Source organism: Quercus lobata, chromosome 2 (assembly GCF_001633185.2).
Source record: "Quercus lobata isolate SW786 chromosome 2, ValleyOak3.0 Primary Assembly, whole genome shotgun sequence".
Taxonomy (NCBI): domain Eukaryota; kingdom Viridiplantae; phylum Streptophyta; class Magnoliopsida; order Fagales; family Fagaceae; genus Quercus; species Quercus lobata.
Window position 1 is genome coordinate 7543216 of NC_044905.1, and position 20160 is coordinate 7563375.

Below are 20160 nucleotides of genomic sequence, written 5' to 3' on the forward strand. Positions count from 1 at the left end.
ACATATACCTTTTATTTCAAAATAACTAAACCTCTCAGGATCCCTATACACTATTTCAACTTTCCCACCAAAGTATTCTAAACTAGGGTTCCACAGAAAAGCACCCCCATAATGTACCTCCAATTTCACTTCCTTATCATCCATCTGCAATAACAAATTACCATTTGACACGTATACAATTAACAATTAAAGAATTGTAAATAACAAAAGAGTAAACACTTGCATGTTTCTATTTTGCTTTTGGGATGCAACACACACAGAGGGACCACATTTTCTGCTTTGCTTTTGATTCTATTGTACTAAATAGCACATGCAAACACTAAAATTTAAACCCAATAGAAACTTGGGTCCACTGTGAGACACAATGACCATGACAGACAAAATGCCCATAAACAAACACAAATCCAAAGAATAGGTGGTCACATTTTCATAAATATCAATAAATACAACCAATATTCTCATTCCATTACATGTAACATTGACCATTGATTGATTACTCAATAAAATAAAATAAAACAACCACAAGCCCAAAGTAAAAACCCAAACAGTGATTGATTTCTTACCAAGATTTTAGTCCCTCGAACAACCCGTTGCTCGTCTAGGTTTACACTTGCAACACTATGTCAATATTAGATGCAGAATGGGGAATCTACAGGGATTTTTGTGTTTCTAGGGCTCTTGAGGAAAAGAGAGTGAGTTTGTGTACTTCAATCCGTGTTATGTTCTAATTTAGAATAAAAATGTATTTTTCTAACGTCTGAGGGTGAGGTGGGTAACGGGGGGTAACAGATTGAAGTACAGCTGGACAAAGTATAAAGTTTTAAACCACGGGTAGGCAAAGCGCAAACGGGCCAAATCTTAGGTGGGTTTACTGTAATTATCCCTAAAATAATTAAATGAAACTATTATTTTTGGCAACAATAGCATTTCTTTCAAGCCCCTGCTTGGATCTCATGGACTTAAAAAGAGATATTTATGGTGATACTTGTCTCTCTCAAATTAAAAACTTGAAAGTTTGGGTGCTTTTTGGATTAATTTTTAACTCTCTACTCTCTAGTACTTGAATGCCTTGTTGCTGGTTCACTTCTTCTTTGGGTTACTCTCTATTTCTAACAAATGAAATATAGTTCTTTATATAGCTCTTCAGATTTCAAAAGCAACAAAATGTTTTAACAATAGCATAATCTAGTTAGAAGACTAGAATTGATTGCACTTGTATATAAGAAAAGCTAGGTTCAACATCAAATTCTCTTAAAGCTTTTTTTTTTTTTTTTTTTTGAGAAAGTTTCAATTTATGACGTCTACTCTTGATGATGATTTTTATTATCAGATCAAGACACTAATTAGTTTTTGGTGTAAACTGAAATTGAACTCTAGATTTTTTATTTAACAATTAGAGACTTTAACCAATTGAGCTAATTGAAACCACTTCCTTTAAACTTAGAGAACTTAAAAATTAGGTCAAGAATCATATGACCTTCACCTAGTATACACGATGGGCTTTTTTACCCACTTTAAACGAGTAAAGGCTGCGACTTTAGTTACATGTAGCAAGTTGCAACTATAGCCCAAGATAAAGTTATGACTTTTTTTCTGCTGAATAAAGCTTTGGTTGAAGAGAACGAAACTTTTGACCATTGTCAAGGTCATAGAGGATGATGTATGTTACTATGCATTCCACATATCTATCTCACAATACGAGTACAAATCTTTAGTACATAAAAAGATTGAATTTAATTGTAATGAAAAAAAAAAAATTATATTATTTATGTTACATTGATCATATAATCATTTATTTTAATTTAATTAAAAAATAAAAAATACCCCGCTTAATGAATTGTACCTCAATTTTGTCTTTTTGATAAAAATATCGCATATTTGGGTTGGGTTTATTGCATTTACAACAAGAAAGGGTCATTAGCCTTAGCACTAACAGATAAACTCTAAAAGTTTCATATTCTAACTTTATCTTTTTCAGCCTAAAATCTTTGACTCTCTCACTCAAAAAGAGAAGAAAGCAACAACATAGCTCATCCTTTTTATGAATCACTCTCTCTCTCTTACCCCACTTTATGCTGATCCATCAAAGATCAAAACTCACTGAACCCCGTCAGATTATGACTCTGATTGATCAGTGGATCTGATCATCTCTGCCAATGTGGGTCCCACTAAAACGGCTTGGGCCCCACACCAATATTTAATAATTACATCACAAGGCAGTTTCATGAAAAATTTCCATGCATCATCGACACTCACTGATTTCCATACACTCACGTGCACTCACAAACACAGTACTCACAAATCCCAACCTCACACGTACACAATCCACGTCAAACTAAACACAAACCGACCAATCAGAAAACGAGTCCACGAAAAACTACAATACACACGCACACACAGGTACAGGTGAAGAAAATAAAAATTATAGCTTGCTAAGACAAAGAGAGAGAGAGAGATTCTTCTACACATCCAGCGAGAAAAGGCAAAGCCTATTCCTCGTGAGTGAGAGCACATGGGTTTAAATCCTCTGTGACGCACATACAAACACACAGACACAAAGACACACAGAGTCAGAGAGAGAGAGAGAGGGAGAGGGAGAGAGAGAGAGAGAGTTTTGGGTGGTGGGGTTGCCGGAAAATGACGTCAGATGGGGCGACGTCAGCGACGGTGACACGGAGGAAGCCGTCGTGGAGAGAGAGAGAGAACAATAGGAGGAGAGAGAGGAGGAGGAGAGCTATAGCGGCGAAGATATTTACTGGGCTTAGAGCTCAAGGAAACTTCAATTTGCCAAAACACTGTGATAACAATGAAGTCTTGAAGGCTCTTTGTGTTGAAGCTGGTTGGACTGTTGAAGAAGATGGTACCACTTATCGCAAGGTACTAAACTCTTCCTCTTTGTTTTTGTGTTTTTGTTTTTGTTGTTTGTTGTTTTTTGTTTTTGTTTTTAGTTTGGGTTAGATCTATGTGAAATGATATATAATTGGGTTGTGGGTTTTGTGGGTGGATCATGATTTGGGAAGAAATGGGCTTGTTTTATTTGGATCAAAGTTGTTTCTGTTTTTCCTCTTTGTTTTTTTGATAGTATTATTAATTGTTTACTCTAGGAGTGACGAATTTGCATTTTGCAATATTTGTTCAGTGTTAACTTGGTGTAATAGTTATTATAAGTTTTAGAAGAGGTTGTTCTTATTGGACAAGTTACAGAATTCATGGTTGTATTATTAGTTTATAGCTTAACAAATTTAGTAATTTTTAATCTTTCTATACTAAAAAAGAATTTTTGAATCTAAAAATGGGATCAAAGAAGCTCTTTAATTTGATAGCTGATCATTTTGACTTGGCAAATAGATCTCCAGCGGAAAAAAAAATCCTGAAAGAGGAAATTAAATTTTGGGAAAACTACATTTTAATCCCTATAGTTTAGGTGTGTAACAAATTAAACTCTATAGATTTAAAACTAGCAAATTAAATTTCATTCCATTTAAGTGGAATGGTAAATTGTAGGGTTTAATATAGGTTGAGGGTTTATTTGTTGCCCCTCTTAAATTGTGTAGGATTTATATTTAATATGAAAATTTTCCCATTTTAATTTGTCATTGCTGCTAAATCACTTCAGCAATGTCTTCATACCCATGTATCGATCATGAGCTGATGATGTATTGCCCTTTGGAATTTGTACAGGGATGCAGGCCACCTCCAATAGATTTTGTAGGCACTTCCACCAAAATCACACCATACTCTTCCCAAAATCCGAGTCCACTATCGTCATCCTTTCCGAGCCCTATTCCATCATACCAAGTCAGTCCATCCTCCTCTTCCTTTCCTAGCCCATCTCGTAATGATGCCAACAATTCCTCTTTCCTCATTCCATTGCTGCGGAATGCCATTCCTTTGTCTCTTCCTCCTCTCCGAATCTCAAACAGCGCCCCTGTAACCCCTCCCCTCTCATCACCAACTTCAAGAAATGCTAAGCCAATCCCCAATTGGGAATCCATTGCCAAAGAATCCATGGCCTCCTTTAGTTACCCGTTTGGTGCTATTTCTGCCCCAGCAAGCCCAACTCACCGTCAGCTTCATACTCCAGCTACTATACCTGAATGTGATGAGTCTGATTCATCCACCATTGATTCTTGTCAATGGTTGAACTTCCAAACGTATATGCTTTCAACATCTACAGTCCCAACCTCTCCAACCTTTAATCTTATGAGACCTGTTGCTCAGCAAATTATAACCAACAAATCAATCAATGAGATGGGGAGAAGTACAGAGTTCGACTTTGGAGGTGGACAGGTTAAGCCATGGGTTGGAGAGAAGATTCACGAGGTAGGATTGGATGATCTGGAGCTCACACTTGGAAGTGGGAAGGCTAAGATTTAGAACACTTGTGGAATATCTGGGTTGCGGAAGAATTGAAGAAAAGAGATCATATGCTTGTACATGGTTCACTGAGCTTGGTATTCAACTGCATTTTGCAGTTGTGAGTCAATTCTTTTCACTGTGAATTGCATATCTTTGAACCAAACTTGTAATGTGGGACTATAATTCTAAGTTTGTTTTATTCCTTTATATAGTGATAATTAATTAATTTGTTTGTGTTGTTTAACAAGTGTTACCCATAGATATTGTGCACTACTTCTGATTGGATTTACCAAGTACTGACACCTCTATGGACTATTGAGACCAACCTGACAAAACTATAAGTTTAATCTTTAAGAAAAGCACTGTTCTGTTCTCCTCCTCCTTAAAAAAAAAAAAAAAAAAAAATTCAATAGTAACAATGGGGAGGGGGATTTAAACCTAGACGTCTATGTTAGAAGTACTAGAAAATGCCACTAGTTGAGCTACAAGACTCTTAACATTTTCTATTTCTTATTGTTCAAGACTTCAAGCAATCATAAATTATTTTGTTCATGCAACACATACACACACAAACAGGCAGCTTCAATTCTGTTCCTTTGTTGGGTGGAAGCTCATATTTCGGATGGTTTGTGACATTCTAATAGTCTTGTGGCCCTGGGAAGTGGTTGGCCTTATAATGGATGAGCCGACAAAGCCCATGTTCATGTTCATGTTCATATTCATATACCTTCATATGTGGGAACATTAAAATAAAAGAACTAAAAAATTTGGGAATTCCAATTTATGAAAGAGCTGTTGTGTAACAAGGCCATTTTGTGCTGTCTGTGATGAAGGATCTGGTCTTATCCATAGCTCTTAGCCTAAGTCGCCTTCGTTGTCATTTGGGGCATGTGATGTGGCTGCCTAGCTAGTCATGGCTTTCTTTGCCTTAACTCTTCTTAGTGGGATGAATTGGTTTCAAATCATGGCATGCTTTCATTTTGCTCCAGATAATTGGTTACCACCGCTTCATAGGGCCCCTCCACTAAAATGATTATGCATTATTAATAATTATTAAAAAGCTGATTGCCAAATAATATGGCATTTCTTAATCGAGTTAAGTACTGTCCAAAAAACCCACAACATTTCAAATCCCTGTGGCCCCTCCCACCTCCTCTCTCGGTCTTGGAATTCTATAGCAAATCAAAACCCCACTCAACTCACTCTTTTTGGGTTGGGTGGGGGTTTTGATTTGCCATAACAGATTGCTAACTCGAACAGTCTTATTACCCACCAACCAACAAGATCTCAGCATTGCCCAATGTTAGATTAAATGATGTTACATTCACCATTTTTCAATTGTTGCTTAAAATTTTGGAACAGTTGGTAATTTATCATGGTATCAGATTATAAGGTGCATTTACTATTTTCTAATAATTTAAATTTTCGGGACAATCTAGAATTTACCATCTAAGATATAAGCTTCGTGAAACTTCAATACACATTGTACATAATCAAGTACTTCCATCCTTTCTATCCGGCCGCTTATTCAGTCATGATATATTTAAAAGAGATGTTGTATTCACAACATTTTTCACAACAAATCATAAGTGATAAATTGTTACAGGTTGCTATTAATAGATAAAAAAGTAATTTCAATAGCAGGTTTAAATTAGAACCAATAACAACTTACCGCATATAATTTATTGTGAAAATATTGTTACGTAACACTTTTCTATATTTAAACCGGTATCCTCTAAATCTCACCTAACCTAATCAGCAAACCCCCCATACCTCCACTGGCCAATACTTTTCACGTTTGTGACTTGGGGAATTTGGCTAGCATGGAACAGCCTCATTTTCAAGCAGATCATGACAACAAAATGCTAGACCATTCACATGAGTTACCAATACACAGCACAAGGTTTAGGGATATTAATCTTGAGGTGGATTCCTAATTATCAGTATTTATATGATGAGTTGGCGATCACATTGTAGGCACCCCATACTCGTCTCTTATTAGCTCGTTTTAAAGCATGTCACATAGAGGTTTCGGCACAAGCTAACTTTTGTGTGAAACTATTGGCGTTAAAAGGAGGTAATTAAATAGCAAGAATAGTATGAGATATATGTGGAGCCTCGAGTTTTTCTTGTACCTTTTCTTTTGTGGGATCTCATGTATCCCGTTTAGAACACCCCAAAAGAAAAGAAAAAGTCCCTTTTCTTCACATCATACCCAAAAATTTCACTATTGTAGCTCAAACTTGAGGGGACCAGACACAACAGAAGGCACTATAAACCACTAAACCATCAAATTGCATAGGAATAAACATAATAACAATGGAACTTAATTACAGAAGACCAAATGATGAGAACAGCAAGTTTATGGCATCTGCCCTAACAAGAATTTTTACAAATGGTATCCTAACACTATAAAGATGAGCTAAACATGAGAGAAGTCTTAGGTGAAGGTGCATTTACTATCAAACAACATCAAAGGAGAATTTTTCTTTATAGCATTTAAGAAAACTTAAAAACGACACTATGCAGACTTTTTGCTCTTCGCCTCTCTTACGATAAATTTCCTAATTAATTGGATTTGTGTGATTAGTCAGGACAAGATCAAAGCTCAGGCAACACATTAGCATGTATTCTCCAGAGCATCAGTCAGTACCTGTGTATCCTCAATCTTGGGTTTCAAATCCTTCTTGAGATTCGAATTACATTCCTGGTATCTGAAGCATGTTAAGAGATGGTCATTGACGATTCCTGCTACTTGCATGAATGAATAAACAACAGTGGGCCCGACACAACGGAAGCCTCTCTGCATCAAATCCTTGCTTATGTGGTCTGCTTTTGGTGTCTTGACAGGTACTTGCCGTGCATAACGAAATCCATTTCTTATTGGCTTGTGGTTCACAAAGCTCCAGCAATAATTACTGAAGGAGCCAAACTCCTGCTGAACCTGCCAGAGTAAATAATATGGATATGTATAAGAATAATGCAAAAGGCATAATTGTTTTTACTAACATTTTTCATAACTATTGGAGGTTGGAAAGTTGTTACAGACTTTCACATAGATCCATCATTGACACTACTTTATTGTCTTTAGAAAAAGATTGTAATGTTTTTTACAATTTTGACTTTGTTGCGCAATTTCATAGAACCGAAAGAGGAGTTAGGACAAAGATTCAAACCTTACATAGGGAAAATCAAGATTCACCTTTTTATGCAAGCTTTAAAATCAGAACAATGTTTATTAGTTTTGGAGATTGGAGAAAAGATGTCTTAATCCAAAATCCATCAAGTAGAAATTTGAGGTGGGTGGGACATCAATTGCATAATCATTGCTTGGTAACCCCATAACCTTGACCTGATTATTTATTACCTTAAACAAAAAATGATTATAATTTTTGGAGATTGGAGAAAAGCTGACTCTTAATCCAAAATCGATCAAGTAAAAATTTGAGGTGGGTGGGACATCAAATGCATAATCATTGCTTGGTAAAACCCATTTTTCTTGACCTGATTTACCTTGAGCATTTGTTTAGCATTTTCTACAACTGCACGGAGCTTTGGTTCAGATAGCAACAGGCTGCCATTTACTTTCAGGGACATCAACTTCTTCTCAGTAAACTGTGCGATGGTTGATGGGTCAAAATTCTCAAAAAGTTTCCTGCCAAATAAATCAACAAACAAACATCAAATTATTTGTATGTAGCTTCCCCCCCCCCTGTTTGACGCTTTAGTAAATAGAGGGAGCAGAAACAAAAACCTGAATGTGTCTCTCTTGTTAAGAATTGCTGGCCAGCTTAATTCTGCTAATGCTTGTGAAAAGACAAGTAGCTCAAACAGTTTCCCATCATCATAAACTGGAACCCCCCATTCCTCATCATGGAAAGAAGTATAATTTGGGTCTGTGGCAAAGAAAAAAAAAAGCACCAACTAGGTGAGTTACATCAGATTAGCTTACAAATGAAATACATAGCAGCATGATTTTACTTCTAATACATAGAGTTTGTTAGTGAATTAGATGCATAACTAGAACCCATAATGTACAGGAATTAAAGCGTACATTAACATAAGGTCATTTATTTCAATCTCAATTGACTTATAAAAGAAAAACCTATATGTAGACTCGTTAAAAATGTAATGAGGAAAAAATATCATTATCATATCAAAATAGAAAAATGCTGCAATTAGAAAATTAGATGCAACAGACCATCCATTTTTATCAAGCTTTAGGTCTCTTCAAAAATACATGGTTATTGCTTAACAAACACACAAAAATGACTTAAGTGGAGGTTGATCTATCACTCATGCATCCTCGTCGTAACTGACCATGTCTATTCTGGTAGTGTTATTGAACACTTGAGACTTGGCAGTCGCACTGTTGTATAATCAAGATGAAACCAATACTGTACCATATCTTTTAAACCAGAAGGGCATGGCTTACTCCAACTATTTGGATAGGCAATGAATATCCTACACTGATATTACAACCTGCTGTAAGCTTTAGAAGTGAATCCATTTTCTCTGCTGATTGTAACTAGTTTACTGATCTTGTCCGTTTTCTTTGGGATTTTTTTCACACAATCCCCACCAAAAAGAGATAATTAACAACTCAGTAGCGAAGCCACACGTACACCATGGCCACTCAAATTCTTTGTTCTCATAGTAATATAGTTATATTTCAAGTAATCCTTAGGAAAAATAGCATTTGGCCTAAGCATATTTATAGACAATACCCAAAAAATATTAAGTCTTTATCCTCCCAAATTATATGTCAAGTGATGATGTATATATTTGGGTGGGTTCACAATGTACCTGGTGTAACTTTTCTTAATATTACACCAATAATTTTGTATTGGATGATTTTTCTTATTTTTTAAACTCACCATTGGATTACATTGTCTCTCTATACCCTCCATGCTTCCAAAATATCAAGATGATAAGAGATCAATAACTATTTCAACTATAAAATTTTTAAATTTCAAGTTTTTTGAACTTTAAAATTATACGCAAAGCATGAGTCTTAATCAGATGGTAAATAATACCCAATTAGCATGTGCGTTCAAAATAAAGAGGATGTGTAATCTAACAGTGAGATTTTAATAATATTAATCCAATACAAAATTATTAAGTGGTGTAATAGTAACCAAGAGTTACCAAGAGGTACACACATTATACCCGGTGTGGTGTGATATTTGACAACATCTTGTAGTTTTGTGATATTTATTATTTTAGATGCAGAGCAATAAGATTCAATTTATAATGAATCATTATGTGTAAAATTACATAACCACAATCCCCCAAAGAAAAGTTTCTAACGCTGCCACTTTAATGATTCCTATCTTCAGCTATACATGATATATAAACCCTTAATTGGCTAAGTCCTATTCATCTTTGTTAACGAAGTCTTATTAACTTTGTCAAGTCTTTTCTATTTAAGTCATAAAGAAATACCATGCTAATATGCTATGAGAAAGAAACACTCCACCCATCTTTGCTAAAAAGGGAAAGCGAAAGACATAAAGCAGACCCTTATCAACTGTCTTAAAGTAAAGCTAGTTTAGGTGGTGAACAGTGACAACTAATTATTAGTGAAAAGCAACAGCCTCATGAAACGAGAAAGGGAAAAAAACTTTAGGCTAAGGGCTTGTTTTGTTCTTTTATAAGAACCAGTTATAGCTTCCTGTGTTCTTCAGCCATATAGGAAAAACGTGTATGATGTATGGCAGTGAATTTTGAAAACAGCCCAGATTTGATTTTCTGATTCCTCTTTATGAAAAACACTAAAAACATAATGTACACTCTTACACATAAATGCATTAATTGACTTTCTAGACAGTTGTCTCAGATGTTCGCAGTTATTAAACAATGTCATGTAGTAACATGATTCATGTTATAAAGGGCATTCAACTGTTCAAAAAGGAAACACTTTAAATATTGTACTTTGACAACACGCAAAACAAAGTCCAATTCAATAGCATGCCATGCCTCACCATAACACACAGACACACCTGCCCCCTTTTTCACATTTATTAGATGCCGTCACACCTCTCTCTCAATCTTTTAACATAAATTCATGCTTAATTAAGTTACCACAAAATTTATTATAACATATCATATCATAATTCATATACGCTTACAAACAAAAGTAATTCAGATATTTATTTATTTATTTATCGGTAAATGCCGGTGTACACTGATTGTTATGCACAACTGTTCACACACTCTCATATTGAACTGAAGTCACGATTTCAGTACAAAATAAAAGTGTGTATACAATTGTGTGTAACAATATAAAATAAACGTTACTCTTTAATTATTATGTTGTTGAGGTAACAACAACCATATTCACATCTTCTCAAATTTTAAGAATTTAATCATTTTCCTTAACTCATAGTGTTAACATATTATAGGTTTCTCCGAAAAAAAAAACAGTTAGAAGTGTTTAAACGAGCACAACTGACTTACCAGAATGAGTTGTTATCCAATCGCAGCGTTTAGGAGGACCCGAAATCTTCGGCGGCGACAATGTAGCCGAAACAACGTTATCAGGAACAACCTTCGCAGCCTTAAGCCCTACACGCCTTACAGACTTCGTAGAACTCGCCGATTTCTTGGCCGAGGAACCGCCGCTGGAAGAAGAGTCCAAGGAGCACGAGCTGTCGACGGAGCCGTTGTTCCGCACGACCGGTTCTGGAATTTTCGGAACCGGCACCGGATTTCTCGGACGCTGTGGCTTCTTTATAGTATTGGTGTCGGATTTCCGCTTCGGTTCTTCCGAAACCCTAACTCTGTTCCCCGCCGGTCCGAGAATGGACCGGGTTTCGGAAACCGGTTTAGCAGTAGCAACAGACATTATTGGTTTGTAAAAAACTGCAAAATACTTTCAAAATGCAAAGTGTTACGAGCTTTGAACCTTGAACTTTGAAGTTTGGAGTTTGATTTTTAAGCTCTGAAAGAACAACAATGGTAAGCACTTGAAGCTAAAGTTCTGTTTGGTTAGTGAAATTTTTGGGGAGGGTAAAATGGTCAAGGAATTTTCGGTGAGAGTAGGAATGGAATGAAGGTTTTAGAAGCAGAGAAAGAGAGAGAGAGAGAAAGAAACAGAGGAGCGGAGAGAAGTGAAGACTGAAGAGAAAGGCGCAAAACGACGAGGTTTTAAAAACGTAAAGATGGAACGGGTAAGTTACCGGTAATAGCCGGTGGATAGTGCTGGTGTGTGAGTTACCTTTTACCGTTTTGGTTTTGAAAGGGATGGGAGAAAAATCTGGGCAGTTGGACCAATTCCCGAATTTGACACGACTGGTGGTTGGAAATTGCAATAGTGCCATCGTCTTGGTCTCTGTTTATTTATTTATTTTTAAGAAAAATATTAACCAATGTCGCATTTATTATTGAACAATTTTATGAAAGATTTTATAAGAAAATATTAAAAAAAAAATTAGTGTTTTGATAAATTTTTTTTTTATAAAAGTGTTGTTATTTTTTTTAAAAATAATTTGTTAATAATTGTTCTAAAAACACCCGTTAACAAAACCCTTAATTTTTAAATTTATATTAATTGAGTTCTATCCCAAAAATTATGAGTTAAAAATCAATCCCTACTAAAATATAAAATTGAACACTATTCTCAAAGACCCAAGATTGATTAATAATAGGAAAAATTCTCCCCATCGATAAAATTTTTTATCACTAACAATTTCATTCATAGAAAATTTTGAAATTGGGTAATGTAAAAATATCAAATTTCTCCCATTATGAGCTTGTGATTTAAAAATAATAATAATAATTCAATCCACAAAATTCTCTTTTGACAATATATTTTACATATTATTAATGAGTAATTAATATTTGTTCATGTTTTATCGACTTATTGAGAAGTGTTAGAAAAAATAATACTTTACTTATTTAAGATGTTAACGTTTGTTTAAATATGGTATTTGACAATTTGTTATCTGCTTATGGATTAAGAAATCAGTACATTTCACTTGTAGTTTAGATAAAAAGACCCTTTACCCGCTTTTGATGATAATGTCTTATGGCAGAGTATATCAAACACTAAAGGAGTGAATCCTAAAAGATTTTTGTATGCTAGATGTAAGGGCTGGATTTGCTCCCAAAGTCCAAATGAAAGGTCAGCCAAAACAATGAATTTGTAGAGAATGGCTTGAAACTAAACTTTCAATGAGTTAGGTGGACAATGTTCATGGTAAGTTAGTTATTATTGGAAAGCATAAAACAAACAGTTTTGGACAAGAAAATTCCTCCTTGGCCAAGTCCGAGGAAGGCTGTTCTTATATATTTCTCTTTGATTTATACAAAGTTATAGTTCTTCAGTCTACAGTGATTTTTTCTTAGATTATCAAATGATCCCCTTGTAATGGGGTTTTTCTCCTTTATATTCCCTTTCCTTACTTCATCTCAGCCCCTACGTGTAGATCAGATTACTGACTTTGATACTTGTCTCATTAACACTTTCCTAAAGTCTTTATGGGTTGCTGTAAGGCTAAATATTATTGTTCATGTATTACCCCCACATTAATGCAGTCAGGGAGTTAGCTGCAGAGCATTCAATGTGGTGGTAGTAGCTTTCTTCTTAGATATTTCTCAACTCTCTTTTGTCTTATCCTTATCTAATGTTTATCCTGGCCAGCATGATTATCTGTTGCCTTGTTCTTGATGAAGGGCCTGACCTTTGACCTCTACTCTGTTTAGTCGAGGAGGTACTTCTCCTCGGACAACATTTCCAGACCCTTATGACCAGACTTCTTTCACGAACTATTAACTTGTATGCCTCCATTAGTATTTACCTGTCCTCGGACTATTTGATGTGCTTGGGCGCGGCCCACGGCTCAATACCCACATCTGGGCCCTTCATCCCTAAACTAGGTATGTGATCTAACTTACTATAGCTTGTTTGTTGTGCTACGCTTTAAGGAAACAATAGTCCTTAGAGCTTAGATCCTTTTTTTTTTTTTTGATAGGATTAGAGCTTAGATAATTATGCACAAAGTATGTCATCTATGAAAAACCATAAACAAAGTTATTTATTTCATAAAAAAAAAAAAAAAAAAAAAAATTTATGCGAAAGGACACTGTGGGGCCCAAATAATTTATGGGCCAGGCCCATTTGCCCTTAGAGAGTCCGAAGGCCCGAGCCAAGGAGAACTACGGCCCAAGCTCTACAATACAGAGCACCTAACAGTTTTGTGATGTAGCCGAGGACAACTCAGTCCTCGGCAGATCCAAAACCCCACCAGAAGAAGAAGGGTAAAACTGGTATAGGGCCAAACTTAAAAGAGAATCAAGGAATATCCGGGACAGCTGCTCTCATTGCCATTCAATGCGCTGCCCCTGACAGAGCCGTACTCTCCAGTTTTATCAACCATCTCCAACAATTCCGGGATTGGACTGATGGGACAAATATCAGTTTTGTAAAGATTGACCCTACACGTGGACGAAGGACAGCGAATGCAGGCTAGTATAAAAGAAGAAGCAAATGAATCTGATAGGGAGGGGTGATCTCCAAAAAAGAAAGACTCCATAGGGGGAAACACCCTAATAACATGTGCAGATCATAAAAGGACCCGCTGTCGGGTAACCTGGGAAGACCTTAATGGTCCTCGAACCAAGTCCGAGGAGCCCAATCACAGTGGACGCCACGCTTCACGGCTTAAATGGTCAAACCCAACTCTTTTCTTTTACTGGAATCCCTCTAAAATCGAGCCCGGAACATCGCCCCGTGACCAACGGCTAGCTTTTCAAGCCCACTCTCTACAAATCATATTGTGAGGGATCTTTCATGCGCGAGCCCAACATCCTTATTGGGCCGCCAGAGAATTGTGTCCTTACAAACACTCTTAATGAGGTAATTAATATCAACATATGCCATGGCAATATATAGGATTTACTACATGACACCTATTTATATATGAAATCTATCATTCTAAAAAAAAAAAAAAAAAAACTCTTATCATTTTATTATTATCTTTAGCACAAATGAAATTAACCCGAATAGTGATTTGGTAAGTTAAAATCTTATTTGTTGTTTCTTCATTGTAATTAACCTTTAATTTTATTATGATTGTGAATAGAATTATAAAAGATAACAAAAAAGTCATCACCATTTTCTTTTTTTTTAAAGAATGTGGGCTGTTTCAAAGATTCAATATGTTAGGCCAAATTGGTCATTGTTGCAAAAACCGGTAGGAGTCTGATGCCATAATAGTAAAAAATATATATATATATATATATATATTTTTTTTGAGAGGAATAGTAAAATATAAGTTGTAAGGACACGATTCTCTGGCGGCCCAATAAGGATGTTGGGCTCACGCATGAAAGATCCCTCACAATATGATTTGTAGAGAGTGGGCTTGAAAAGCTAGCCGTTGGTCACGGGGCGGTGCCCGATCTTGGTTTTAGAGGAATTCATGTAGAAAAAGGAGTTGGGCTTGAACATTTTAGCCCTAAGGCATCGCACCCTATGGGATGGGACTCCTCGGAGTCGATCCGAGGACCATTGAGGCCCATCCCACATCCGAAAAAGAAAGACTACATGGGGGAGAATCTCTTAAGAATATCGGACCTCACTGAAGAAAGTCCGTCGTCGAATAACCGGGATAAGGCCTCAATGGTCCTCGGATCGACTCCGAGGAGTCCCATCCCATAGGGTGCGATGCCTTAGGGCTAAAATGTTCAAGCCCAACTCCTTTTTCTACATGAATTCCTCTAAAACCAGGATTGGGCACCGCCCCGTGACCAACGGCTAGCTTTTCAAGCCCACTCTCTACAAATCATATTGTGAGGGATCTTTCATGCGTGAGCCCAACATCCTTATTGGGCCGCCAGAGAATCGTGTCCTTACATAAGTATTAAAGCGTTTACATCAGTTTCCTCAAATATGTTAAATTAATTAAAAAAGAAACTTAATTTTTGCTAGTTTAGTTATCTATTATTTTCATACACATACTTCAGTTTTAATACTTTATCAACATTGAAATTTAATTTAGTGAGGATAGAGACTCACTGCATGTAGTGATGAGACTATCCTCTTTAAAAACTTTAATTAATTTAGTAATGTTAATGCACGCTTGTTTCGGTTGAGTTTAGATAATTTTTTGCTGAAATATTAAATTTATGAGACTGATGTGAATACTCTTAGAATTTTCCAAAGGTAATTCGCCTTGGCTACTACATTAGCTATTGAAATCTCTAATTTTTTAATGTCAAAATTTTAATTTTAAACTAATTAAAAATAACATATCATGTATCTTATTTGGCTAAAGTAACTTGACACTAAACAAATATTACTTAAATTATGCTTGGTTGACAATTCATTAGGAATTCCTATTGTGTCGCCATCAGTCTCATGACAGCTTAACCAAATACAATTAAAAATCATGATGTATGACTTTTTTTTTTCTTTTTTACTAAAGGATGTAACTCAATACTAAATAAATTCTAAAAATTATGCTTTTTTTTTTTAACTCTCTAAAAATTATGCTTCATTTCTCTAAACAAGGTTTTATTAAATACTTTTGATATTTTCTAACAAATTATATGGTTTGAATTTTTATTTATTACTATTTTATGAATTAAGTATAAAAATATTTCACATAGAATTGTAAAAAAAAAAAAAAAAAAATCCATGTTAGCTAGAACCAATTAAATCTTGTCTATTACTGTATAAAATTCACTTGATTTTAACCAACCCAACTCCAAACAAACACTAATTAAATTATGTTTGGTTGACTTTTATTAAGATTTCTTCAGGTGCCGACACATTAGGATTAAATGAAACCAATTAAAACTCATATTTCACGAATCTTTTTTAATAAAAAATTCTCTAGTTTGTCTTCTTCTTCTTCTTCCTTTTTTTTTTTTTTGTGTGGCTAATATTCATTAAGTATTTATTTGCAAATTTTATGTGATACTTATTTTGGTTTGACTATTATATGTTAGTTGAAAGTTGAAACCAAACAAAACTTCTACATCTTGAGTTTTATTTGATGAATGCAACCCAACACTAAACAAATATTGATTAAATTATAGTTGATTGAGACTCCTTAAGATTTTCTTTTGTACTACTATTTATTGCTATTGAAATCTCTAATTTTTTCAGGTCAAAATTTTAATTTAAAACTAATTAAAACTAACATATCATGAGTCTTATTTGGATAAAGTAACTTGACACTAAACAAATATTAGTTAAATTATACTTAATTGACAATTCATTAGGAATTCCTGTTGTGTTGCCACGAGTCTCATGGCAGCTTAACCAAATACAATTAAAACTCATGATGTATGATTTTTTATTTTTTATTTTTACTAAAGGATGTAACTTTATACTAAATAAATTCTAAAAATTATGCTTCATTTCTCTAAACAAGGTTTTATTAAATACTCTTGATATTTTCTAACAAATTATATGGTTTGATTTTTTTATTTATTAGTATTTTATGAATTAATTATAAAAATGTTTTCACATAGAATTGTAAAAAAAAAAAAAAAAAAAAAATTCCATGTTAGCTAGAACCAATTAAAACTTGTATATTATAAATTTCATTTGATTTAAACCAACCCAAATCCAAACAATCACTAATTAAATTATGTTTGGTTGACTTTTCTTAAGATTTTTTCATGTGCTGTCACATTAGCATTAATTGAAACCAATTAAAACTCACATATCACGAGTTTTATTTAAGTAAAGTAACCTAAACATAAATTTTGCAAATTTTATGTGATACTTATTTTGGTTTGATTATTACATGTTAGTTGAAAGTTGAAAGTTGAAACAAAACAAAACTTCTACATCTTGAGTTTATTTGATGAATGCAACCCAACACTAAACAAATATTGATTAAATTATAGTTGATAGAGACTCTTTAAGATTTTTCTTTTGTATTGCCACAACAACTTTTGAAAGGCTTTAATTTCACATCCTCATGATCATCTCAATTTCAAATTTTTAAAAATATAAAATTTTACTTGAAACAAATTAAAACCCAAAAATCACAAGTTTTATTTTACTAAATTAATCAAACACTAAATAAATTATAATTAAACTGTGATTGATTTTCTCCAATTTTTTTAAAACAATTTTGCTAGTTTGAATTTTTATTCATTATGTTAATCAATCACGTATTTTTTAGTAAACTTTTCAACCACTAATGCTATTTTACAACCCATGGTCAACATGCAGCAACTAATTATTTAGGATGTAAGACTGATTTTTATTTATTTATTAAATAATGATAATAAATTGGGATATAGATGTAAGACTGAATTTTTTTTTGAGAAGAAAATGTAAGACTGAATTGATGCATGGTAGAGTAAATTGCAAAAGTTATAAGGATACGTATGGTATTTGAGTCAAAAGTAAAAAGTATAGGAGAAATTTGGGAAGTGGCGGTTGGAAGAGCAAGCAAACCTTAGGCTATGTGTCGCATTCAGTTGGTAATGTAAAATGGGTGCCGTGTGACCTATACTTTGGTGGGGAAGTTCCTTACCGTTAACAAAAAGAATCCAAAGTCTGTATCTACCAAAAAAAAGGGGACACATACAATAGTGGGTAACTAACGGCTATATAATATGACCTGGTCTAATTCTCGAAAATGCTTAAAGATGAACTGAGTCATAGCCCATCTTTAGAAATGTCAAATGCGATGGGCTTAAAAGTTGGAGAGGAGCCCTAAAGTTAAAAAGCCCATGAAATTTATGAGATTGATGGATGTATGTGTGGCCAAGTTGCTTTGCAAATTGGGTTAGAGGAATACTATGTTCACAATATTTTCACAACACTTTTATAATAAATTTTAAGTGACATGTTGTTATTGGCTGTTATTAATGGGTAAAAAAGTAATTTCAGTGTTGAGTTCAAATTAGAATTAATAAAAATTTATTTTTAGAATTTATTGTGAAAATGTCATGGACGTAGTAGCACTTCTCATTCAAATATTTATATGTGGTTTTAATAAGTTGGCTAGGTTGGTAGGATTGATCAAATTACCTCTAAATTATAAAGAAATGTCATATTCACATAAAAAGAAACTATAACGAAAAAGAAAAAGAAAAAGAAAAAGAAAAAGAAGAATCCACCAAACTTCAATGTAGTTGGATTTATTAAGTTTTATTTTTGCATTGGGGGGAAGCAAAGAGAGATGCTATATGTAATATGTTAAGTGGGCTTGTCATTTCGGGTAACTACAATGGGCTAATCGACACTCGGATATCATCCAAGTGTGCTATTGAGGAACAAGCAACAATCAAAGCGCCGATGGGCTTTTTGCATTAACTTTTATGTCTTGCGTCCATTATAAGTTTATAACCTGTCCAGTGTCCAGCAGGCCGTGCCAATCTTTTGTGGTCATACTTCATTATTAATTTTGGGTCATGTTAACAATGCGCTCAGCTCAATTATTAATAAATTATAATAGGAAATTTTTTATATAATTTTTATAAAAAATATAAAAAGTTATCAATAACATTTATTATTTTATTATTCTTTCAATAAGATATATATATATATATTTTTTTTTTCAAAAATAAGATATTAGTTAACCAATGCCATAGACATTGGTTAACATTACCCTTTAACTTTTATTTTTTCTCAACAACAAGCAGTTTGAATGGGTCAAGTGAAGTTAAGGTTGGGATTATGATATTTTTCTGCCCAGCCAAATCTCATTGGGTTGAGAAATTGCCAACACAATCCATGGCAGCTCTAAAAATAAAACCAATACCTAAGGATTGGGCTGGGTTGGTTCATCGAGTTAAGAGTCATTCTTAAAGCTTAATAAAAAAAAGAACTCTTATTAAAATATTTAAACTCATTTTTCAATAAATTATTATAATTTACACAATTTGATACAATATTCCCACTTTATAAAAAAGAATTATCAAAATATCAAAGTAAATCATAATCAAGTATCAATATCTTGAATAAATAAAAACAATAACTTTAAAGTACATTTTTAAACTATGTGGATTAGGTCGGATTACTTAGGTTGAAAAAATTAGTTAACATGTGAGTTGAAAGAAAACAATTCATGTTGTGTTATTGTAATCTGGTAAATATTATAACTTTTTGAATCATGAATGTCCATGCATATATTGTCAGTTACAAACTTACAATTGTAACTTGCAAGCACAATATCACAAATTAAACACGGCCGAAATGGGGATTTTTTTTTTCGTATGCCATCATCAGTGGTATTTCTACAATGGTTACTTTTCATCATTGAATTTAAGTTATGAAGGTAATGTTAAAAATAAAAACACTTTCGAAAGTGATAATAGTTGCTAGAAAGCTACATCCTCAATGAGAGCTAGCTATGGTAATAAGTGAAGTTAGGAATTAGGATAAAGTTTTCTTGGTACTCATTTGCTGGCGAAATGGGCATTCACTGCATCCATCAAACGGCTTATGCAAAGGTTTAATGCTAAGCTTAGCCGAGTCTTGCACAGCCCTGGCTATTGTAGCAAGGGATGACAGGGGAGAACTGGAGAAGTTATCAAGGTTTGTTCCAAGGAATTGTTTTTGTATTTAGCTTTATTTTTTAAACATTTTAGTTAGTTGTCATGTTTGCAAACTATGTAGCAAACTAGTATCTCAAGACTTAAAAACTCGAGTTCAAAGATGGAACTTGAGTTTGTAAAGTTGCATAAAATCCACCTAGAACTGGAGCTTTAAATACTTGAGTTCCTATTTTGTTGCATAAAATTCACCTATTCTGTTCGTTTTCTTTTTCCTTTGATCTTCCTCAGTGGGTTGAGTTCTTCTTCCTTTGTCTTCTTCCTCCATGGGTT

At 34.1% G+C, this 20160-nt stretch overlaps 2 protein-coding genes across 2 annotated transcripts; one reads left to right on the forward strand and one right to left on the reverse strand.

Moving 5' to 3' along the window:
* Window positions 1-2432: 2432 nt before the first annotated feature.
* Window positions 2433-4603, forward strand: LOC115974287 (protein BRASSINAZOLE-RESISTANT 1-like). The gene is made up of 2 exons (XM_031094560.1): window positions 2433-2877; window positions 3682-4603. Exons 1-2 carry the CDS (start codon window positions 2638-2640, stop codon window positions 4375-4377), a joined length of 936 nt encoding a protein of 311 aa, XP_030950420.1. The 5' UTR covers window positions 2433-2637; the 3' UTR covers window positions 4378-4603.
* Window positions 4604-6635: 2032 nt separating this feature from the next.
* LOC115974289 (probable GMP synthase [glutamine-hydrolyzing]) lies at window positions 6636-11476 on the reverse strand. The gene is made up of 4 exons (XM_031094561.1): window positions 10819-11476; window positions 8114-8255; window positions 7873-8014; window positions 6636-7303 (listed from the first exon to the last, which is right to left on the reverse strand). The coding sequence occupies exons 1-4, from the start codon at window positions 11204-11206 to the stop codon at window positions 6980-6982; spliced, it is 996 nt and encodes a 331-aa protein (XP_030950421.1). The 5' UTR covers window positions 11207-11476; the 3' UTR covers window positions 6636-6979.
* Between the last annotated feature and the right edge of the window lie 8684 nt (window positions 11477-20160).